The sequence below is a fragment of the Pyrus communis genome, chromosome 17 (assembly GCF_041283825.1).
Source record: "Pyrus communis isolate YQ-2024b chromosome 17, ASM4128382v1, whole genome shotgun sequence".
Lineage (NCBI taxonomy): Eukaryota > Viridiplantae > Streptophyta > Magnoliopsida > Rosales > Rosaceae > Pyrus > Pyrus communis.
In genome coordinates, this window is record NC_142581.1 from 10,543,121 (window position 1) to 10,565,400 (window position 22,280).

A 22,280-nucleotide genomic window follows, 5' to 3' on the forward strand; every position below is an offset into this window, starting at 1 on the left:
GATATTCTACTTTAAAAGGAAAGGGGTATTCTATTCTCAAGAGAAGAAATTCAGCTAAGCCACATAATGAGTCAGCCACTAATTACTAACTAGGCATCGAATTTAGCATAAATATAATACGGCATACGGTCGAGTCGAAGCTGAGACCGTGTACTTAAAAGTGAAAAATAATGTCAGTAGAATGTAGTACTAGTTGGTTTACTAATAACATCTGAATGTGAGCAATTTATTTTGAAAAATTTATGTTTTAGTTCAATTAATTAGGACTTGAAAAGATTCATCTTTACACCCAACGTCCTGAATTCGAATTTTCAGCCACCTAATATCTCACTTGTATAAAAAAAGAAAGAGTGATTTGCACACACAAACTTCGTTTCCATTATTTCACAGACAAAGGTAGTTAACAAAAATCTCAACAGTAAGAGAAACTAAAAGAAGAATTTTCACCATGATGGATGATAAAATATCGGGTAAGAAATGTCGGCAAAATTACAGAGCTGCAGAATGGCTGACCCGTGGGCCCATAAGTAGCCCACAGCCTAAGCCCATTACAAAACAAAAGCGAGCGAATTACGAAGGGCGTCACAATTTGTCGGTGCCATTTGCAAAAAGCCAAGGCCAAATAAGTAATTAACCCTTAATCCCAGGTACAAAAACTTACTATTTCTCTAACTAATTGGCTCGTACACACACACACTCTCTCTCTCTTTCCCCCCTCTCCCATAACAATACCCTATAAAATTCCTTCTCTTTCCCGCGGCTTTGAACACTGCTTTTGGCTTTTCCTCTCTCTCTCTCTCTCTCTCTCTCTCTCTAAAAACAGAACTGCACTCTGTTTCTCTCTGGCCTTTGTTCGACAACTCAGAGCCCGTGACCTCGTCCTCCTTCCAATTCCAAACCACAAATCCCACTCGCTCTCTGTGTACGGTCAGATCTCGACTGAGCCCGAGGCAGCTGCTCTCCGCTCTCTGGCCCGGCCGACCATAGCCGTCGCATTGATATGAAGCTGCTGCAGAGGCGGAGTTGCTGTTGCCACTGTTGTGGAGGAAGATGAAATTCTATATATCTACGACGGGGATAAAGAGGCTGACGATATCCAGCGCCGGCGCCGGGAAGGGGACTCCCGGGTCTCCGGCGACGGTGGCGACTCGGAGGATTTCCGGCCGGACGGTCATGCCGTTGTTGCTGGTTCTCGCACTAGTTTTGCCCTTCCTTTTCGTCAGAATTGCGGTCATTGTCCTTGATTCTGCCACTGCTTGCTCTTCCACTCTCGGTAACACTATCTCTTTTTAAGTACAAAGATATATTTTACAGAGTAAGAAGAAGGAGAATTCGGTTAAATCACATAATGGGTAACTTAATTTTTATATCTAATTCGTTATCCATGATATTCGAATTTAAAATCACTTTTACAAGTTCCAAAAAAATATTACCAAATTATAGTACTGAGTAATTAATTTTTAATTTATTTTAATTTTCTTAAAATTTTAGTGTAAAAAGAGTTTTGGGATTTGTTGTGACGTGGTTGTACGTTTGGATTTTTGTTTAAGGGTGCACTTTATTTTATTTTTTGCATATTTTTATTAGTCTTAGTTGATTAATTTTCTTTCAATTTATTTGATTCGATGGTTGAAATTATAAAGAATGTGTAAAAAGTAAAAATAATCCTAAGAATCATTTGTAATCATGCGGCTGTTGCTATTGTACCTTGCGTTATGAATATCTCAGAATGATTTCTGATTCTGAAGCGGAATTTCTTGTTTTGTCATCAAATTTATTACTCGCTTTTTGTTTTGTTTTTTTTGCGTGTTGGCAAATGCTGCAGACTGCGTAGGTTGGAGGATTTTCAGCGGGGGTGACGAATCTACAGTAAGTGCTCCCACGAAATTGCCATTTCAACTTCACTTTCTTTTTATATACATATTAAACAGTTATTTTGCACAAAACAGAAAAACAAAGATGTTTATCCAACGTTTCTCAAAAAAAAAAAAGAAAAGATGTTTGTCTAATTTTAATAAATTGGGTTAAAAACTAATTAGTTCAGTTAATTAAAGCAGTGTACGCCTCTTTTAATAAATTGAGTTAAAAATGAATTAGTTCAATTAATAAACTTTTTTAAGAAAATAGTGTTTTACTGTAGTGTTGAAAAATAATTAATTTATGTAACTTGGTGCAGATTCAATATTCACCAATTCATATTGAATTTGCTAACGTTATTGTTTATTAAAAAAGAATTATTTCAAAAGGAAAAATATTCTGATACAGTTTATACATTTAACTTGATTTTTTGTAATTGACAAATGGTATTTCTGGCTTTTCAGAAAAAGAAAAAAGAAAAAAAAAGACTAATGGTATTTCTGGTAAACTGATATAGTTGGCGATGGTAATTTGGTACTAGGAAAATACAGAGCACAGTCAATGGATAAGTGCATTTGAGGGAGTGTCGGTATTGGCCTTCACTCCGCTCAGTTGCTTTCCTGGACACGTGGCCAGTTGGTCTTGCAATCGTATTATTCTCGTCCACTTGATCTTTAGAAAGATTAAAATAAAAACAAACAGGAAATACAATATTTAGCCCTAAACGTCTATTTCCAGAACCAGAATAGGACTATTCCATAAAATGTAATTGTCAGCTAAAAACGAAACCTTCATTTAGCTTGAGTGGCAAAAAATGGCACTGCCTTTTTGTTTTTGGTTTTTTTCATTCTCGTGTATTGTCATGTCACAAATGTAGGTCAGACTAGTTGGTCAGGCTATTGTCTTCTCCTTGCGTCTGATTTTGAATCCTCATCCTCATAAATCAGGGTAGAATAATTGTCTTCTCCAAAAGAAACTAGATGCACCACACACACTATGTGTGTGATTTAAAATTTTATGAAGAATTAAATTTAATTTGTGTTAAAAAAAAAAAAAAATTAGTGGATTGGGGAAGCTAGAAAAAGTAGACGTGGGTGTAAACGAGAGAGAAAGAGACAAAGTTTAGACATTGATAGGACGACATGGCTCTGAGGTTTATAAAAAAAATAGCAAAAACTTGTTTGTGTGAAATTACTAGAATGTCCAATTTTTTTCTTTTCTAATGTTTTTTTTTTCTTTCCAGTTATGTGTAAAAGGGTATAATAGTAATTTCAATGGTTTTTGGTTGACAATCAAAATTATATTAATATGTAATTTAGATCATAGGTTTTTGGTTGACAAACAGGGTTGTGTTGATATGTAGTTTAGTTAACAAAACAGTTATCATGTTCATTTCATGTAATAATCTAAGAGGTTTTGTTTTGATGTGGTTAATGCTAATGAAGCTCAGAGAGGAGTTAGCAAGAGCACTGCTAGAAGCAAAGGATGGTAACTTAAATAATAATGAGCAAGGGATCGAGTCGTTTAACCAATTGGTGCAGGAGATGACGTTGAAGCAACACGATGTCAAAGCCTTCGCTTTCAAAACAAAGGCCATGGTAAAACACTCAATTCATTTTTTTACTTTTTACTAGACTCACTCAGTATATCTGTTTTCTTTTACTTTGATTTTTATAGCTAGCGGTTAGTTTTGTTTCCTCTTCCTTTACTACTTTTGTGTGTTTTCTGGTAAGGGTGATGCAATGTCTATTGTCTTAGTCCACCATTTCGGGTTGGCAAAAATTGGTCCAGAACCCTAACTTCCACCTACCCTTTTGGTATTATTGGCTTAAATTATTTGTCTTGTGTTTTGGTCTGATGAACTGTCAAACACCAATCTGATCATAATCTAACTTAATCGTTTCTATTATCACCATAATTAATTTAATCTACCGGGGAGGGAGATCGAACTTAGGCACAAGAGGCAGAACACACTGCCTTAGCCAACTAGCCTAACCCACGTATGCAGAACTACTAAAATGTGTGAGTAGTCCATTCCAAAATTTCTGCCAACTATATCTAACTAGTGTTCCTTGGCTGTTTGTTCAATCAAATAAACAGTTTCTGATGACAGTAGATTGAAGATTGATGTACCATCACTATCCATGCACTTTTTTCTTCTGTAATATGTTGTTTCTATGCAAAACCTTGAAGTTAAGCATCTTTCACATGGATGATTTCCCTCTCTAGTTCTTAATAGGGATTGTTGGAATGTGCCAGCATTTGGACCACAAGAACTTCGAAAGGTTGTAAAGTGTTTCAATTAAATTTCTCTCTTAATGTTGGCTACTTGTTGCTAGCTGCAATTAGTTGGACAAATGAACTTTTTAAAGTTCAAAATTTGGCTTGAAGTAGAAGTTAATGTATGCATTCGTCATCGCTATTGCAAATTTTTCCTTGGAAAACCTGTGATAAACTAGCATATAAATATACGTTAAAAATTCTGAAAATTGAGTCGTAAATTCATGAATGGGCAAGGGTGAATTTTCCTGTTGGTCCATAGTAATTCATTAATATATTAATGTTAGGGACTTTGATCAAAATCTAAAAACTAATAAGATCTTAGTCAATGAACATTAGAAAACTGGGGACCGGATACTAATTTTTCCTTTATTGTTTATGACTTGCTATCAGTTTGAATATCTTTTGATAATAATATAAAACTTAACTGAGGAATAGCTTGTTGCTTAATGCAGCTATCAAGAATGGAACACAAGGTTCAGTCAGCCAGACAGCGGGAATCGGTTTACTGGCATTTAGCCTCACATGGTGTGCCCAAGAGCATACATTGCCTTTGCCTCAAATTAGCAGAGGAATATGCTGTAAATGCAATAGCTCGATCTCGTTTACCTCCACCTGAATATGTTTCTCGACTTTCTGATCCCTCCTTTCACCACCTAGTTCTCCTAACTGATAATGTGCTCGCAGCTTCTGTTGTTATCTCCTCTACGGTCCAAAAATCAGCCAAGCCCGAAAAATTGATTTTTCACATAGTGACTGACAAGAAAACTTATACTCCAATGCATGCATGGTTTGCAATTAATTCTTTTCAATCAGCAGTGGTGGAAGTTAAAGGGCTACACCAGTACGACTGGTCTCAGGAGGTAAATGTTGGAGTCAAGGAGATGCTAGAGATCCTTCGCCAGATTTGGAGACGTTACTATAGAAATTTGAAAGAAGATGATTTTGAATCCGATGGAGAACATAAAAGATTGTTAGCAGCTCTGAGTCCCAGCTGCCTTTCCCTTATGAACCTTCTTCGAATCTATATCCCCGAGGTAATTGCTCTATTTCTTTCACAGATATTCCCTGATGGAGTGGATGACGTTGAATGTGAATTTGTAATGATATCATCTAATTTTCATGGGCCACACAGCTTTTTCCAGATCTCGACAAGATAGTGTTCTTGGACGATGATATTGTTGTACAACATGACTTATCATCTTTGTGGGAACTGGATCTCAATGGAAATGTTGTTGGTGCAGTTGTCAATTCATGGTGCGGTGACAACTGTTGCCCTGGAAGAACTTACAGTGACTACTTCAATTTTTCACACCCTATCATTTCATCCAACTTCGATCGCGATCGTTGTGCGTGGCTGTATGGCATGAATGTCTTTGATCTTGAAGCTTGGCGGCAGACCAATATTACAGAAACGTACCATCAATGGTTAAAACTTGTAAGTATATTATCACATTAGCCAGTATTTTGTGACTGGAAACTGCTTGTAAACAGGAAAACATTCATATTTCTGGACTCGTGAGTCTCGATAACTTGATACTAATATCCTATGTGCACTTCACAGAACCAGAAGTCTGGGCTGACATTGTGGCATCCAGGAATGGTTCCACCGGCGTTGATTGCATTTGAGGGTCATGTGCATCCTATTGACCCATTATGGCATGTGGCTGGGTTAGGTTCTCGATCTCCAGAGGTTCCCAAAGATATATTGGAAGCTGCTTCGGTCATCCATTTCAGTGGCCCATCAAAGCCATGGCTCGAGATTGGGTGTCCAGAGGTAAGAGGCTTGTGGAACAAGCATGTAAACAGTTCAAACAAGTTTGTTAGGCAATGTAGAATCATGGGGTGAAGAGGACGAAGTCCTTTAGCTCTTCGATATTCATTTTGGGACAAATCCCGAAAGCGGAGTTGGGGAACAGAGGGAAGAAGGTTTTCGGCTTCAGTCTCTGCTCACCCTCAGCTCAGGACACTTCAGATGGTGTTATTTCATGTCCATAAATCATGATAGACAATAAACGAAGAAGGTATCGTACGATGCAATTATACCATAGAATCAGGATATTCAACCTTTCAATGCATATAAAGGGATATAAAGCTTCCATGGATGTATCTCTCAGACATTATATTGTAGGGTGGTGCTATCCGCACACCCATGATTAATTTATATCATTTGATCTTCTTCAACTTATTCGACCCGACAGTTGAAAATTGAGAGTGTGAGAAGTAAAAAGGGGCGTGGATAGCACCACCCCTATTGTAAATTTTACTCAGGTAATTGAAATGCTTAGATTAATCAATGACAAAACTTGTTAGTAAGGCTATTCAACCTTGCTTATGTACCAAAATTTTTCTCAAGTTTTAGAGTAATCTGATTCCTATAACATTTATCTGGTGTATTTTGAAAACAAACAAAGAAAAAGAGAATAATTAGGACTGCCAATAGATAAATGGTTCGAGTAGCGCTAGCATCAGTTGCAGTCGCACAATGTAACTATGGGGCATTGTTAGTTTCGTAATGCATCTAACGGCCCACAGTCACATGCTCATGCATCAATGTATGTTTTAGGTTGGGTAGGGCATTTAGTCATATCTTCTCTAGTTCTCATCATACCCATACAACAAGGGATGACAATGCGTTGTCAACATTGCATGTACTTACCTTTGTTATGGTAAAAGCAATAATATACCACAACAATACATATGGTTGGTGGGAGAAAACTTTGAGTAGAAACAGCCCGATCATGTCATTAGTAGGACACTCCTTACAAAAACATGACATCTTCTGTATTTTGGTCTCATCTGATACCACACAATTCTTGTTTGATGTTGAAAGTTGTCTGAACTGCCCTAATAAGTGGGCTCTACCAGAATCTCTCGTAGTAAATTTGATCGATACAAACAAAAACAAAAGATGATGGAGTATTTTTGTTTGAAGTGTGTTAACTAATGATTATACCATATGCATAGGTCTGGCAAACGGGTCGTGTCTGTCGTGTTCGTGTCGTTTTCGTGTAACACCTGTTATTTTAACGGGTCGTGTCGTGTCATACCCGTTATCTTAACGGGTCCTTAACAGGTCGGGTCACTTTACCCAACGGGTAAACTGACCCGACCCGTTATGACCCGTTAAGAAAAAAATATATATTTTTTTAAATTTGCACATATCACACATTGCCACATAAATATTACTTCAAAACATTAAAACATTTGTCGTTTAAGTACTATATCTACATTCGAAAATAAGAGCCTAATAAAAAAATAATACATACACTACTAATCTATTACAAATATTAAATGTGCAAGGATATGCAAAATGAAAGAGTTTTTGTTTTCAAGATTGTAAGTCTTTCTCAAAAGTTTACACCTCTATCTACAAAATCTTCAATTTACATCGATCATCATGAAATTGTATTGAAGCTTTAGCTTCATCTATTGCCTTGAAGAGTTATGTTGAAGATGTTTTCAGTAAGGTTTTCCACGTCAGAACTCTCTTCCGCATAAACTAAGTATAGAAAAACCAAACATTAAAAATCATTCAAATTATGAGAAGTTTACCAAAATAATTATGAAAAGAAATAAAATAATAATACTATACCATATAAAAATATATTAAAATAACCGTTAAATCGTGATTTTTCCTATATAACCGTCGAAAAGCTTTGTTCCATTCTTTGATCTCTAAATGTTTGTTTTTTGTGATTTTTTGGTGATGTGATCTCCAAGCATACACAAACAAATTTGACGGTTTGGATCGTTGAAATTAGTTTTGGAGAATTCGTATCCCAACAAAATGATAGATTGACTAACACTTAGAGTTTATTTATACTTTCATTAAGTACAACATAAGATTTTGTGGTATCCACTTGTGTAAATATTTTAAATTGAAGATCGAATTCATTCATTGTATTCATATAGGGTCAAGGAGTGTATCTGTAAAAAAATCATCAAAATCGGAGTTAAAATAACCGTTAAATCGTGATTTTTCTTTTATAACCGTCGAAAAGCTTTGTCCCGTTACTTGATCTTTGAACATTTGTTTTTTGTGATTTTTTGTTGATGTGATCTCCAAGCATATACAAACAAGTTTGACGGTTTGGATCGTTGAAATTAGTTTTGGAGAATTCGTATCCCAACAAAACAATAGATTAACTAACACTTAGAGTTTATTTATACTTTCATTAAGTACAACATAAGATTTTGTGGTATCCACTTGTGTAAATATTTTAAATTGAAGATCGAATTCATTCATTGTATTCATATAGGGTCAAGGAGTGTACCTATAAAAAATCATCAAAATCGGAGTTAAAATAACCGTTAAATCGTGATTTTTTGTTTATAACCGTCGAAAAGCTTTGTCCTATTACTTGATCTCTGAATGTCTGTTTTTTGTGATTTTTTGCTGATGTGATCTCCAAGCATATACAAACAAGTTTGACAGTTTGGATCGTTGAAATTAGTTTTGGAGAATTCGTATCCCATCAAAACGATAGATTGACTAACACTTAGAATTTATTTATACTTTCATTAAGTATAACATAAGATTTTGTGGTATCCACTTGTGTAAAAATTTTAAATTGAAGATCGAATTCAGTCATTGTATTCATATAGGGTCAAGGAATGTACTTGTAAAGAATCATCAAAATCGGAGTTAAAATAACCGTTAAATCATGATTTTTCGTCTATAACCGTCGAAAAGCTTTGTCCCGTTACTTGATATCTGAATGTTTGTTTTTTGTGATTTTTTGTTGATGTGATCTCCAAGTATATACAAACAAGTTTGACGGTTTTGATCGTTGAAATTAGTTTTGGAGTATTCGTATCCCAACAAAACGATAGATTGACTAATACTTAGAGTTTATTTATACTTTCATTAAGTAGAACAATAGATTTTGTGGTATCCACTTGTGTAAATATTTTAAATTGAAGATCGAATTCATTCATTGTATTCATATAGGGTCAATGAATGTACCTGTAAAAAATCATCAAAATCGGAGTTTAAATAACCGTTAAATCGTGATTTTTTGTTTATAACCGTCGAAAAGCTTTGTCCCGTTACTTGATCTCTGAATGTTTGTTTTTTGTGATTTTTTGTTAATGTGATCTCCAAGCATATACAAACAAGTTTGACAGTTTGGATCGTTGAAATTAGTTTTGGAGAATTCGTATCCCATCAAAACGATAGATTGACTAACACTTAAGAGTTTATTTATACTTTTATTAAGTATAACATAAGATTTTGTGGTATCCACTTGTGTAAATATTTTAAATTGAAGATCAAATTCATTCATTGTATTCATATAGGGTCAAGGAGTGTACCTGTAAAAAATCATCAAAATCGGAGTTAAAATAACCGTTAGATCATGATTTTTCGTTTATAACCGTCGAAAAGCTTTGTCCCGTTACTTGATCTCTGAATGTTTGTTTTTTGTGATTTTTTGCTGATGTGATCTCAAAGCATATACAAACAAGTTTGATGGTTGGGATCATTGAAATTAGTTTAAGAGAATTCGTATCCCATAAAAACAATAAATTAACTAACACTTAGAGTTTATTTATACTTTCATCAAGTATAACATAAGATTTTGTAGTATCCACTTGTGTAAATATTTTAAATTGAAGATCAAACTCATTCATTGTATTCATATAGGGTCAAGGAGTGTAGCTATAAAAAATCATCAAAATCAAAGTTAAAATAACCGTTAAATCATGATTTTTCGTTTATAAGCGTCGAAAAGTTTTGTCACGTTACTTGATCTCTGAATGTTTGTTTTTTGCGATTTTTTGCTGATGTGATCTCAAAGCATATACAAACAAGTTTGACTCTTGGGATCGTTCAAATTAGTTTCGAAGAATTCGTATCCTATCAAGTTCCAATGGTGTATATATATATATATACATATATATTTATTTATTTATATATTAAGTAGATTTAAATCTATTTATTTTGTACGTATAATTGACTGGTACACGGAGTAGTATATCACATGTATCATTATAAAAATAGTGAGATATGTCATATGTGTGATAAAAAGTTAATAACTTAAAAAAAAAAAAAAAATTTCTCACCACTTTTATTAATTTTCATTTTTCCCTCTCTTTTTTGTTTCCTTTTCAACTTTTCTTATAATTTTCACTTTTCCCTCCAACATCTTTCCCTAATTCCCTCACTTTTTTGTTTCATTTTCAATTTTTCTTATCATTTTCATTTTCCCTCTATTTTCTTCAAAAAGGGCGGTAGGAATGGAATGGAATCAAATCAATGGATGCATCATGCATATTAATTAATAATTATTATAGTTTTTATAAAATTTAATTCAAAATTTAATATATATATATATATATAATTATATAATTATTATAGATAGTTAATATTTTGGGGGTATAATTATTATAGTATATATAATTATTATAATTATTATAGACTTTATAGTTAATTTAATATATATATATATATATATATATATATATATATATATATTATAGTTTTTAGGGGTATAAAATTGTTAAATTAATGTATATAATTATTACAGTATTTTTTTTAGGGTTATAAAATTATAAAAATAATATTCTGCTTATCATGTATCGTGTTACCCACGTGTATACCCGAATCAACCCGTTATCTTAACAGGTGTTTTGTCGGGTTACCCGATAGCGACCCGATTCGTTATCGTGTCGACCCGAACACCTGTTAATTTCGTGTCGTGTCGGGTTATCGGGTCGTGTCAGGAATTGCCATGTATCCACATTAACATTTTCATATCTACAAATTATCTTTTTGAGTCTTATTTTTTTGGTCAAAATTATCTTTTATGTTTTTGGTCCCGATTGCATACGTCCTATATGTGAAAATGACATTTACCAATAAAGGATATGGTCGAGAGAGTGGTACTTCTGCTCTGATGGAGATTATTCCAAATAAGTGAATAAGTTATGCACAAGATTATGCTGTTGGGCTTATATTGGGCACACTCGGATTCGAATGGATGAGCTGCTCACGTCAAAGTGATCAAGATATTTCAACTACTCTCCCCACAATGGCCCATTTTTTCTTCTATAAAGTCAAAAACCTAGCTATATCACCCTAGCCCTGCACTTTTTAGGCTCCTAGGGCAAACTTCATATATCCATTTTCGCAACGAAAACATATATTACAGTTTAACATACGTGCACACATTTTCTTATTCACTCTGTTTTAATTTATGAAACGAAAATACTTCTCTTATTTTGTCGGAATTAGTCATTTCTATTTACTTGTCAAAGACGGTCTAACACGTGTGCATACATTATTCTGTGTGTATACTTCGAATCATTTATGCATTTTTAAACTGTGATTTGCAGAAACTAAGAAGGGATGCAGATGTATGCGCATGAGCAACAAGATGATAGAGATGGAAACTTTAATTAGGTTGAGAAATCAAATTTACTTGTCATCATAGTTGAAAAAGTAGCTAGTTAATACAGAAAATTCTGATATTATGGAGAACATGAACAACAAACTGGTTCTCCCATATACATAAAACCACAACCAATTACCTCATAGATTTAAGAAAACAGATCAGATAATATGGATAGAAGAACATCAGACGGCAGTCCAGCATTTCAACTGCATCCAAAGATCAAAAGTGAACAGTAACTGGTTATCTCGTCCGTATATATGCGTGTGAATTAAAAAGTAAAATGTCAATTGTATTACTAGTAAATTAGTAATGGTAAAAAAATCTTACACAAGTTGGAGAGCTGTCTGGACTTGGTGAGGGTAATGGTTATTATTGGACTCCAAGATCACAGCTGGGAGGAAGTTCCTGTCATACGAATGCGAAGGCATCGACTGATCGTAGGAAGTTCCCGGCATCATATGTGTTTGCTGCTGCTGTTCTCTCTCATTTTCAGCTATCTGTACCATGCAACATAAATTTTATCATTCGTATTAGTAATTAAGTTAACCTTTTCGGTATTGGCTTATGCAGTTGAAGGGAGAAAGAGAGATTCACCTTTGCTCTCAGAAAATTGTTGTGGTGTTGCAGCTCGGTCTCCTGCACAAACAATGTGCACGTAATATTGCTTTTCAGAAGTAAAATTATTCTATAAGTAACATGAATAATGAAATTTGGCACCAAAGGCATGTAATTTAGTAGTATAGTAGAAGATAAGGTTACCCTTTTTTGCATGAATTCGATTTCAGAAAACAGCATTTCATTCTGCGGTTTATCCGAGTACACGTCAGTTGAGATTTGTAGTCGGGATTAATTAAAAGTGAAAGAGTTTAACAAATTTTTGCAATCAAAATAAGGAAATGGAGTACCTTCTTGGATCTTATTCTGCTGATTCCTTTCTCCAATCTTCCTTCTAGGTTCTTCAGTTCCTTGGTGTTCAAGGTGCTAAGAGCTTCACCCAGTATATGCCTGGAGAGAGGGGCAGAATAAGTTATGATCATATCGTTCATTGCAGAATATGTAGACGGACAGATATTAGACAATGTAGTTAATTATCTAATGAAATTATTTCTACTTAATTACCTGTTTGAATTCTGAATTTCTCGGATCTGTCTTCGCAGTTTGGATGCTTCCTGCTGATAAAACTGAGGCCATGTATGTGGTGACAGCATTAGACAAACTCATAAAACAATTTGAACTGTTTCAATACATACAATTTAAATGAATAAACAGCAGACGAAACGAATGTCCGGAAAAGAGGAAGCTTAAACTTGAATCAGGAGCATTGCAATTGCTTCTCTAGGGCTCAGGTTATAATTAGCTAGCCAATGTGGATTAGGTGACCAAAATTGGATATAAATAGCCAGTTTGAGTGACATATTGTCAGTCATCTTCTAGCTAGGAGAAAAGGAAGATTAATCTTTAGAGAAATTAACTATTATTTAAGACTAATGCTAGACATGTCTTGCCTAATATTGGGTTTATGTGGTTACAAAAAGATGAAAAACTCCTAAGGTTTTCAATGTACATAAGAACTTCCGCTTCAAAACCTGCTATAGAAACATAAATTCTTTGGAACATATAACCCATTCTATTCATCGTCTAAAAGGAGTTTACCTGAGTGTTGGCTTCTGAAACAGATCCACCGTTCGTAGGATCAGTGCATGCTTTTTTGTACCTGTCTATTGTTGCTCTAACACTGCTAAGAGAAACAGAACTAAGGTTAAGCTTCCAATTTTTTGTGTGGTTCTTCAAACACTTAAATAATTTGGAATGAAATGCCCTATTTCGTAGGTATTTTAATTAGAAATTGTACCAATATAAGAAATGGTGCACTAAAAGGGATAAGCTAGGCGCCTAGGGGCCAACCAAAACACATCATAAGTCAAAGAAAGCTGCATATCACACATTGAGAGATCAGAACACTATTTCTTTCTTCTATTAACTCACTCTCTTTTATGCAATTATTGTTCATGCATAGTTGCAGAGAACGAACACAAACAACCCAATTTTATGCCAAACCCTTTGCATATTTTCTCTGTTTCTCTCCCCTTGAGAAAAATTAAAGTTCCAACTTCCAAGTGAACCATCATCACATCTTTGAGGGTTTTTGGTGACTTAATCTGGTCGTGTGGGGAAGAACAACCTTCGTGGGATCTCATCGAATCCGACTTCTTGATTCTTGTACATGTAAGGTAAAACTCCTAGCTATCATCCTTAATGTATACTTTTAGGTATTAGATCACATGAAAATTGCGATTTCAATACTTTACATAGAAACCTAACCCTCGACATAACAAACTGATATCGTATGTGAAGTAATCATGAACGTTATTGATACCCTAGCTAGCATGATCCTTTCCTGATTGATCATGGACCCAACTCAGAACAACAGTTATGGAAGTTAATTAGTAAAAGAACGTCTCCAAAATTAAGAATTCAAAGAAATAATGTAAAGAACCTCCAGAAATACACACACAGACACTGAGATACATACGCACAAAAATAAAACCACCAACAATTTACTTGTTGATGGCCTAGGCCTAGCTATACACCACCAATCAATTAGGGTTAGGATTGGAGTTGGGATGGTGGCTACCGATGCTCCTTATTCTTAACCTTAATCTAATGGTGTGCCATATCTATGCCTAGGGTACCAACAAGTACATTTGGAATATCATGAGTCTACATTTTATTTGATAAAAAAGGGATATACTTAATTAGATAAGACTTTTCACTAGTTCCTTAGACAAACATGTTTAACTGATATTGTAGGAAGAGACGGCCACTTTTATGAATATTAATAGGCATCGTTTGGTGTCAAGGTTTGGATTGGAATAGACAACTCATAGATTCAATGTTGTAGTAAGAAAGAAATAATGGATGCTAACGCCCAAATTTTGTTATAGTTGAATGTAAACGAGGAATTAGTCATAAAAAATTTAAAAGTTGATATCTATTTTCTCATTCAGAGTACATTGAATCTTATTAGTGCTTCAACCCAATCCAAATATCCAATCTTGGACACGGGCTATAACTATGAGTTTATTTTCTTTGATTACAAAAAAAAAAAAAAAAAAAAAAAAAAAAGAGTGAGTGTTCCAGTTTTATAGCTCTAGCTTGCGAGAGATGTAAGGAAACTCGAAGACATAATTGTTAAATTAGTATGGTTACTGTGATATGAGTGTTCCACTTCACTTTTTAGTTTTTGCACTAATTAGTGAATTCAGTGCATATTACATTGGTATGCATAAATTGATTAGAGTTATCGTTTATGTTTGATTTATGTTAAATTGTACTATAATTGACCACTAAAAAAATATTATTATTATTATTATTATTATTATTATTAAGAAGAAGGGAGGATTCGGAACTATTATAATAATTTAGGTGAGGGGGAATTTCGAACCCGGAACGCATGAATTGAAACCATATTATATTGGACTACTTAAATAGTTTGTGAAACTAAAAGAAGAATTACACTGATTAAAAATTATAAGAAAACAATACTTTTGATTAATAAAAAATGACGTTTAAAGTTGGAATCTAATTTCACTTACAAGCAATGTCCTAAAAAATCCCATTTAGAGCCGCCTAGGCGTTAGGCAGTTGGTCACAGTCATGCTAAGGATGCCTAGACATGCTAAGGTGCTTGTCTAGACTCGCCTACGTACCCGCATAGACCGCCTAAGTCGCAACTCTCGCTTAGACATAAAATAGATGACCTTTATTTTTCATTCTGTTTTTTCAATAAATTGTAAGAGACTTGATAAATACTTGGATGAACACTCATTATATGCTTGTTCTCTATGTTTTCCATATGTTTCAAAACTTTATAATTTATATGTCATTCTATTTTACAATTTATGTATTCCAATACACTTATATATTTTTTTAGGTATAAGTAGACATTATTTATATGTTATATAATAAATTTAGTTAAAATTAAAAATACGCCTAGACATTAGGCTCCTGCCTGCTGTCAAACTAATGCCTTTTAAAATCTTGCTTGCTTTCAAGTAATCTTCTTTGCTTCGTACAAGATGATATACCCTATATAATTACCACATAAACAAACATTTATCCATAGAATATATATATATATATATATATATATATTCTATTTGTTTAAATTTCATAATTTGTGGGACATTAAATGCATAATGCTAAGAACCTCAATCAAAATATTTAAATAAATAAGGTCTCAACTTAACAATTAGGCAAATTAGAAACCAAAACCAAAATGATCCTATATATAAATACCCAATAATACTAAATATACAAAACAGATTAATACTTTAAAAGGGCTCAGCTATATGGCCAGATCTGGCTCCACCACTGTTAATGTGTAGTCCCTAGTTGATGTTCTGCAACATGGAGCAGAACCAAAAATTGCCCAAAAGAAAAGAAAACAAAAGAACCAAACAAAAGCATTCAATATACTCTTGGAGAGTTGTTACCTTAATTTCATCGAGCCATGCAGTGATTGGTTGCCTCTGCCATGCTGGCAGAAGATCCCATATATGATTGGCTCCCTCTCACAATCTCTAAATCTACTCCACGTGTCAGTAACCCATTACACACTGAGCAATAACCCTATGGAACAATCCTATTCCCACCTCGATGACCCCAAAACACACCAAAAGACCCTTTAAATTTTACCAAGACTAGGGTATTAAACAAGTGATTTTTACTCACAGATCTGAAAAAGAATTTATTTCCTTTTATGTCTCTGAATTCTCTGAGCCAAAGATGTCTGTTTTTGCAGCCATTTTTAGCATTTTTTCTTCACTGACTTGTCTTCTCCATTCCTCAGTCATTTCATCTTTGCTTCTTTCATCTCTCTCTCTCTCTCTCTCTCTCTCTCTCTCTCTCTCTCTCTCTCTCTCTCTCTCTCCCCACAGGGTCACAGTCACACACATGGACGGATCCATATAGGGACCCGGGAGGTTCCGGGACCCTCCAGAAGTCCGAAGAAACACTTGTGATCGATCTTCGGAACCCTCCAACAATTTGGACAGGTGCAGCGGAGAGGCTAGTTGCCGCCATAGATGTGCATGCAGTAGTGCTTATAAAGAAGAAGAAGAGGTTTCTAATTTTTGTTTTAATCCTCCAAATTGTTGCAACCTCCCAACTTTAAACTTAAGTTACCCCATCCCCTAGCACCATTTGCCGTTCCACCACCTCTAACTGCCTAATTTTATTTCTTCCAAATTCATTTAAGTTTTTTAATCCTAGACTCTAGCCTCAACTCCCAATTGTAATATATATTTTACGTTAACAAATTTCATCTTTGTAAAGTCATTAATTGATGCGTTATGTCGCTGAGGAGAATTTGTTGGTTTTATTACCTTCGAGATTAATCTTGATTATTATTATTATTATTATTATTTTTATTTTTAAAGCAGGACAACTAGTGGTAAGCCATGGTTATCCACCCCTTCTAAGGGCCTAGAAGACTCACAGAGGCATTTCAGTTTTCTCTTGGCCACAGTCAAGCAGACTCATTAGCTTGGAGCCTCGAACCCGAGACCTCCCTATTTTTTGTATTTTAAGAGCCGAAATCCGCGCCCTTACCACTTGGCCACTTGATGTGGTTGATTAATTTTGATTATTCAATGAACCAAATTCAATAAAAAATAGTGCTATGGAACCAAACTAGTCTAATATTTTTTTTTTTTTTGAACTTTTATCTTGGGGGACACTCCGATCTTGAAATCCTAGATCCGCCACTGGTCACACACAACTCTTCTTGGAGCATATGCAGGTAAATAATAAACAAATCTATGTATATCTATATATGGTTCAGTAAAAGGGAAGCATGATACTAATTAAACATGATTCTCCCTCTTCTGGGTTTTGGCAGTGTGTGTATATGTATACATATACACACTCATAAAATTTGAGGTTTAAGTTAAAGGCTCTTTTTGTGCTTCTTGAGGATATTGTTTCCAGAAAGATGAAGGATTTTATGACTAATGACTCCTCCAAAGATAGATTAATAATAATGCATAATGAGAACAAGGAAAATTATTTTTCATCTTTTTTCACCACAGAAACTCAAAGATAAAAAGAAACAAAATGAAGGGAAGATATTGGAAAATAGAGAGTATATTCACACACTCCAAATTAATTCTTCCACACTTTTTTAAATTTTTATTATTTTCTACACACTACTAACATTTGATAGAAAAATATTAAGAAATTAAAAGAGTGTGAGGAAAATAATTTGAAATGTGTGAATATAATCTTCCATTGAAAAAATGATAAAAAGTAAAAAGAGAAGATGGAAATGAAGGGAATCATTATGTGATAGCAGCTTCTTTGTCCGGACTAGATGAACAGAAACATCATGTCTGACGTGACCAAAGATTCCTAAGCTGTAAACTCAAAGAAACAATAATACAGCTCCCTCGCTCACACAAGAAACCCTAGCTAGGCACCTGCTTCCCTATACCAATTCCTGATATATGTACTAAATAGGCGAAATTTATTTTGTTTTTGGGAATATTTTAACCGTTAGATCTTAATTATTATATTTTTAATGAAGAAACTAAATATTATGAAAAACCTCGGAGTTAAGGATAGGCCGGGAAATATTAGAGAACCCCAAGTAAGGAGAGATTCTTCTATGTGGGAGCCGAATTGGGGATGGTGAGAGGGGGATGGGGCTAAAAGTGAGCCAGAGTTAGCATGACCAATCAGGAGGTAGGTTCAGGAGCCGAATCGGGGATGGTGAGAGGGGGGGGGATGGGGCTAAAAGTGAGCCAGAGTTAGCATGACCAATCAGGAAGTAGGTTAAAGGAAGGTTTTTTGTGTCTTGGTCAGTAGAGATGACCTGGTCCGGTCTCTAGACCTTAGAATTTCTCCAAAGTGAAGGTAAGTGAAGGTAAAGTGATAAAATAAACACCCACTCGAATTTGGGTTTTAAAACACTAAACACAAGATGTACTGTTCTAGCTTCCCAGACCCACCACAATGATGACAACAATCTCCCTCTGGGTTAATATAAATACTTTGGTGTTTGGGAATGGAATTAGATCCTCTTCGGATCTTCTCACTGGGAATTCGGGGGATCAATTAATATCGACCGTTCATCAAAGATCATGCGGCCACAATTGAATGCTTTTTATATTTTCAAAAGTAAAGCAATCTTGTTTGCGTGAAAAATATAAAAAAAATTGGAAAAAATTGTGATCGCACGATGTTTGATGAATGGTTGTTATTAATTGACCCCTCGGATCCTCAGTGAGGGGATCCGGAGAGGATCTAGGAATAATGACAGATCTGTAACAAGATTTAAAAATTCCCATTTGAGTTTTTTAGCCTTAATTAACAAAATCATATTTCTTGTGTGATTTCTCTTGAAAATAAGATAAAAATTCAGACATCCATTAGGCTTTTGAACCTATGTCTCAGACTTGCAGCTGACTGATTGAAGTATGCTTGGTTGATATGTAATTTGACTTCTGAAACCCTAGCTAACAACACCCCTAGCCTCCTCCTTTATGTTCCAGAAAGCGGCAAATAAATAGAACAAAAATTAATGTATAGAAACCCATAACTATAAAAAGGTGGTGAAATTACGTAGTTCTGGCAATCTGATTGGAGTTTTTTACTTAGGTTTTAACTTATATACATAATAGATATTCATTTTACTTCTTATCTTAGTTGACATGTTTACTTAGGAAGCGTCATGAGATGAAGGGAACTGGCTAATGAGAGTTGGACAGCTTTGTGAGCTGCTGACATAATTTTTATAGACTACTGTTTGATGACATGCGGGGAGAGAGAGAGAGAGAGAGAGAGAGAGAGAGAGAGAGAGAGAGAGAGAGGAGTTTAACAACAATGGAAGCTGATCTAACAGACCTGCAACACTTTGTAACCCTAAGATTGTTATCATACAAAAACTGCTAGGATCACTAATACACAACTTCCTCTACTTTTATCTGTGATCCTACAGATCTGCATCCAGCCACACAAAGAGCTAAGCTATAGAAAGATAAGCACAATATATAAAGAAAATAAAAAATATATATATTACCCCAAAGATCAAAGTTTTCTGGTTGATAAGCTGAAATATGCCTCAAAGCTTATAAAGGAAAACAAACAAAAGGAAGAAAATAATTATATGTGGTCCCTTTTGGGGCCACTTTAATTACTCAAGTTTCACCCTAGCTAGCCACACCCAAAACCAAAAAGAACAAAATAATTAATCTCAACTGCTCCTAAACCAGTCTTAACATTTGTTAAACAACAAAGAGATTGAAAAACAAAAACAAGTTAGTAATTAGAATTTTATGTGTAACTAAATAATTAAAATTAGCTTCCAGCTGAAAAGTTAAGATCATATATATATATAAACGAATAAAGTGATTAATTGAATTAAGATTACTTGAAGATCAAATCAGAAGAACTCTTAGAGATCGAGAGAGAGAGAGAGAGAGAGGCTAAAGTGCTAGAACAAAATAGTTAAATTAAGAAAATTATAAATTAATATGCAAACCTGTTGTTAGCATACTCATAGAGGCGGCCACGGTTGGAGAACACGATAAGAGCAACTTCAGCATCACAAAGAACAGACAATTCATAGGCTTTCTTAAGCAATCCGTTGCGGCGTTTGCAGAAGGTAACTTGTCGATTTGTAGTGTTTTCGATCCGCTTAATCTCAATTTTGCCTCTTCCCAATTTTTTCTGGGAGGAGCTCTCAGGTGCTTGATTTGGGAACTCCATTGTTGCAAGGATGGAAAATGGCAAAAACCCCTCCAAATTGATGAATTGTGGTTTTTTCTGTTAGCTAGCTGCAAAGAAAAAACCAAAAACCACACTCTAATTAAAAGGCATGATCAAGATCAATTTTGACAACCATATTTGTAATAAATCAAGAGACATAGATTAACATCATGAGTTACGTGTGAGCTTTAATTATTATTATTAATTTTTTTTTTTTTTTGAAGACCACTAAACCAACTTGTATAAGGAAAATGAAGCAAAGTAGGAATAAAAGATTAGGCATGTATAAACAAAAAGAAGATAATTACTTCTTGACTTTGAGTTTTTCTATTGGGTTTGCAATTGGCAACGGGAAGGAGGAATTGCAGAAATGGAAACTGGGTTTTTGCTTTAAGAGATCAGTATTTAAGGACGGGAAAAATAGACGTCTCAACCATCACCCGACATATATCCTTCATTATTTGCTTTGTAAGGATGATAGTCTAGAAATATACTTGCTATATATGTGTATCACTCTCCCTAGCTAGGTTGGATTATATGGTAATGGAGGATAGGAAGTAGTAGAAATATAAATTAAGAGGGATGGAGAAAACTAAAGAGGGTTTGATGTATATCGCTTTCATGCTCCATCAACCCTCCATTTCTTCATGGATGGGGAAAGGGAAGGTGTAAGTGTGTTTGGTGATAAAAGGGTCTTTTGGGAGAGATTTTTCGATGTGATCGGAATACGGGGTGGTACACCATGTGTTATTATACAAATAATGAGATATGTGTGTTAAAAAGTTAATAACTTAAATATTAAAATTTTCTACCACCTATATAAAAACACGAGGTGTCATTATACAAATAGTGGGATATGTGTGTTAAAAAATTAATAACTTTAAAAATTAAACTTTCCACCACTTATATAATAACACGTGGTGTACCACTCGTGGTTCTGTCATAATAAAAACTTCTCCTTTTGGAGAGTGACTTATTTTTATGAATGGAGATTTTTTTTTTAATTTTTAATGGAACCCTTTTATGCTACAAGTTGCACTCAAGAGCTTTATTTCTTGTAAAGAAAAAAAGGAGATGGAGGTCATGGTCTTTTTGAAGAGAAAACAAAATAAGAGGACCTCCCATGTTATTTGCTTCTTTGATTTTTGAGTTGGCCTTTTATTCTAGATTTGTTTTCTGACCTCCCCAAGAGTACTACTTCTGTTCAAAGTTTTTCATCTCTCTCTCTCTCCCCTGCATTATTAGAACATATAGTTACTTACAAGGTTAGTGACGTGACTGAAGAAGTCTCCCATGTGATGTTCTGTGAAGTGTTCATGACAATCCCCTATTTTTTAGTTCATTTATAGTAAGTATGGAGCAGCCCCTTCGATTCTTTGTTACCTTCATTTACATCAATATGGTTTCAATGCCACAAAATGTAGGCAGTCTAAGAGATGTTTTATACATGCATATGTAACAATGCATGGCCACCCTAAATAAATTAGAGAAATTACTTGTTCATGATGTGAGTGAAAGTGTTAGTCATATTGGTTATGTTTAATGTTGTTGAAATTAACATCAGTATTAGAAATGAGATACATAACGCTTGTAAGGGAGTTGTTTTTCAGGAGTCCGGAGGCTATGATTTGTAAAGAGCATGAAGTCCTTCCACCGTGTGTTATTCAGTTGTTTCAGTTGGATATATAATTGCTACAAAAGAAGTACAACACATATACACAGCCACATTATTGATACAAGTGTGAGTGAGGTGAGTCCTGAGGACATTCCTTTAGTGCAGGAGTTTCGTGGGTTGCCTTTTAAGCTTAATTTTGCTATTAAGCCACTTCGGGCACAACTATTTCTCACACAACATATAGAATGGTGCCAGCCGAGTTGAAGGAATTGAAGACTCAATTCATATATACAACCTAGAATCTTCCCCTTTTGGTGCACTAGTATTGTTTGTGAAGAACTATGGCTCCATGAGATTAATTA

The 22,280-nt window shown here is 34.6% G+C and overlaps 2 protein-coding genes across 5 annotated transcripts; one reads left to right on the forward strand and one right to left on the reverse strand.

The window, feature by feature from the left end:
- The first annotated feature begins 678 nt into the window (after positions 1-678).
- On the forward strand, positions 679-6,482 carry LOC137708479 (putative galacturonosyltransferase 15). Its single transcript, XM_068447563.2, has 6 exons — positions 679-1,273; positions 1,826-1,869; positions 3,303-3,455; positions 4,593-5,174; positions 5,273-5,575; positions 5,702-6,482. The coding sequence occupies exons 1-6, from the start codon at positions 1,051-1,053 to the stop codon at positions 5,984-5,986; spliced, it is 1,590 nt and encodes a 529-aa protein (XP_068303664.2). The 5' UTR covers positions 679-1,050; the 3' UTR covers positions 5,987-6,482.
- A 5,035-nt stretch (positions 6,483-11,517) lies between these two features.
- On the reverse strand, positions 11,518-20,956 carry LOC137708191 (agamous-like MADS-box protein MADS1). 4 transcript variants are annotated; one of them, XM_068447210.2, is made up of 9 exons: positions 20,612-20,956; positions 20,077-20,371; positions 13,188-13,269; positions 12,654-12,715; positions 12,440-12,539; positions 12,294-12,335; positions 12,129-12,170; positions 11,862-12,031; positions 11,518-11,740 (listed from the first exon to the last, which is right to left on the reverse strand). In XM_068447210.2, exons 2-9 carry the CDS (start codon positions 20,301-20,303, stop codon positions 11,737-11,739), a joined length of 729 nt encoding a protein of 242 aa, XP_068303311.2. In that variant the 5' UTR covers positions 20,304-20,371; positions 20,612-20,956; the 3' UTR covers positions 11,518-11,736. The 4 variants fall into 4 exon arrangements, with proteins under 4 accessions (XP_068303311.2, XP_068303308.2, XP_088545609.1 ...); XM_068447207.2 differs by having other exon boundaries at positions 13,188-13,272; positions 20,612-20,952; XM_088689483.1 differs by lacking the exon at positions 11,518-11,740 and having other exon boundaries at positions 11,858-12,031; positions 20,612-20,752.
- Between the last annotated feature and the right edge of the window lie 1,324 nt (positions 20,957-22,280).

What these genes read in the sequence shown, in the direction of transcription:
- LOC137708479 (XM_068447563.2), top strand. Translation starts at nt 1,051, where the DNA reads ATGAAATTCTATATATCTACGACGGGGATAAAGAGGCTGACGATATCC. An exon ending in TGCTTGCTCTTCCACTCTCG is followed by an intron (nt 1,274 to 1,825) that starts GTAACACTATCT and finishes CAAATGCTGCAG; the next exon opens with ACTGCGTAGGTTGGAGGATT. An exon ending in CTTTCAAAACAAAGGCCATG is followed by an intron (nt 3,456 to 4,592) that starts GTAAAACACTCA and finishes TGCTTAATGCAG; the next exon opens with CTATCAAGAATGGAACACAA.
- LOC137708191 (XM_068447207.2), bottom strand. Translation starts at nt 20,303, where the DNA reads ATGGAGTTCCCAAATCAAGCACCTGAGAGCTCCTCCCAGAAAAAATTG. An exon ending in TTTCAGAAGCCAACACTCAG is followed by an intron (nt 12,716 to 13,187) that starts GTAAACTCCTTT and finishes ACATGGCCTCAG; the next exon opens with TTTTATCAGCAGGAAGCATC. An exon ending in TCGAATTCATGCAAAAAAGG is followed by an intron (nt 12,171 to 12,293) that starts GTAACCTTATCT and finishes TTGTTTGTGCAG; the next exon opens with GAGACCGAGCTGCAACACCA.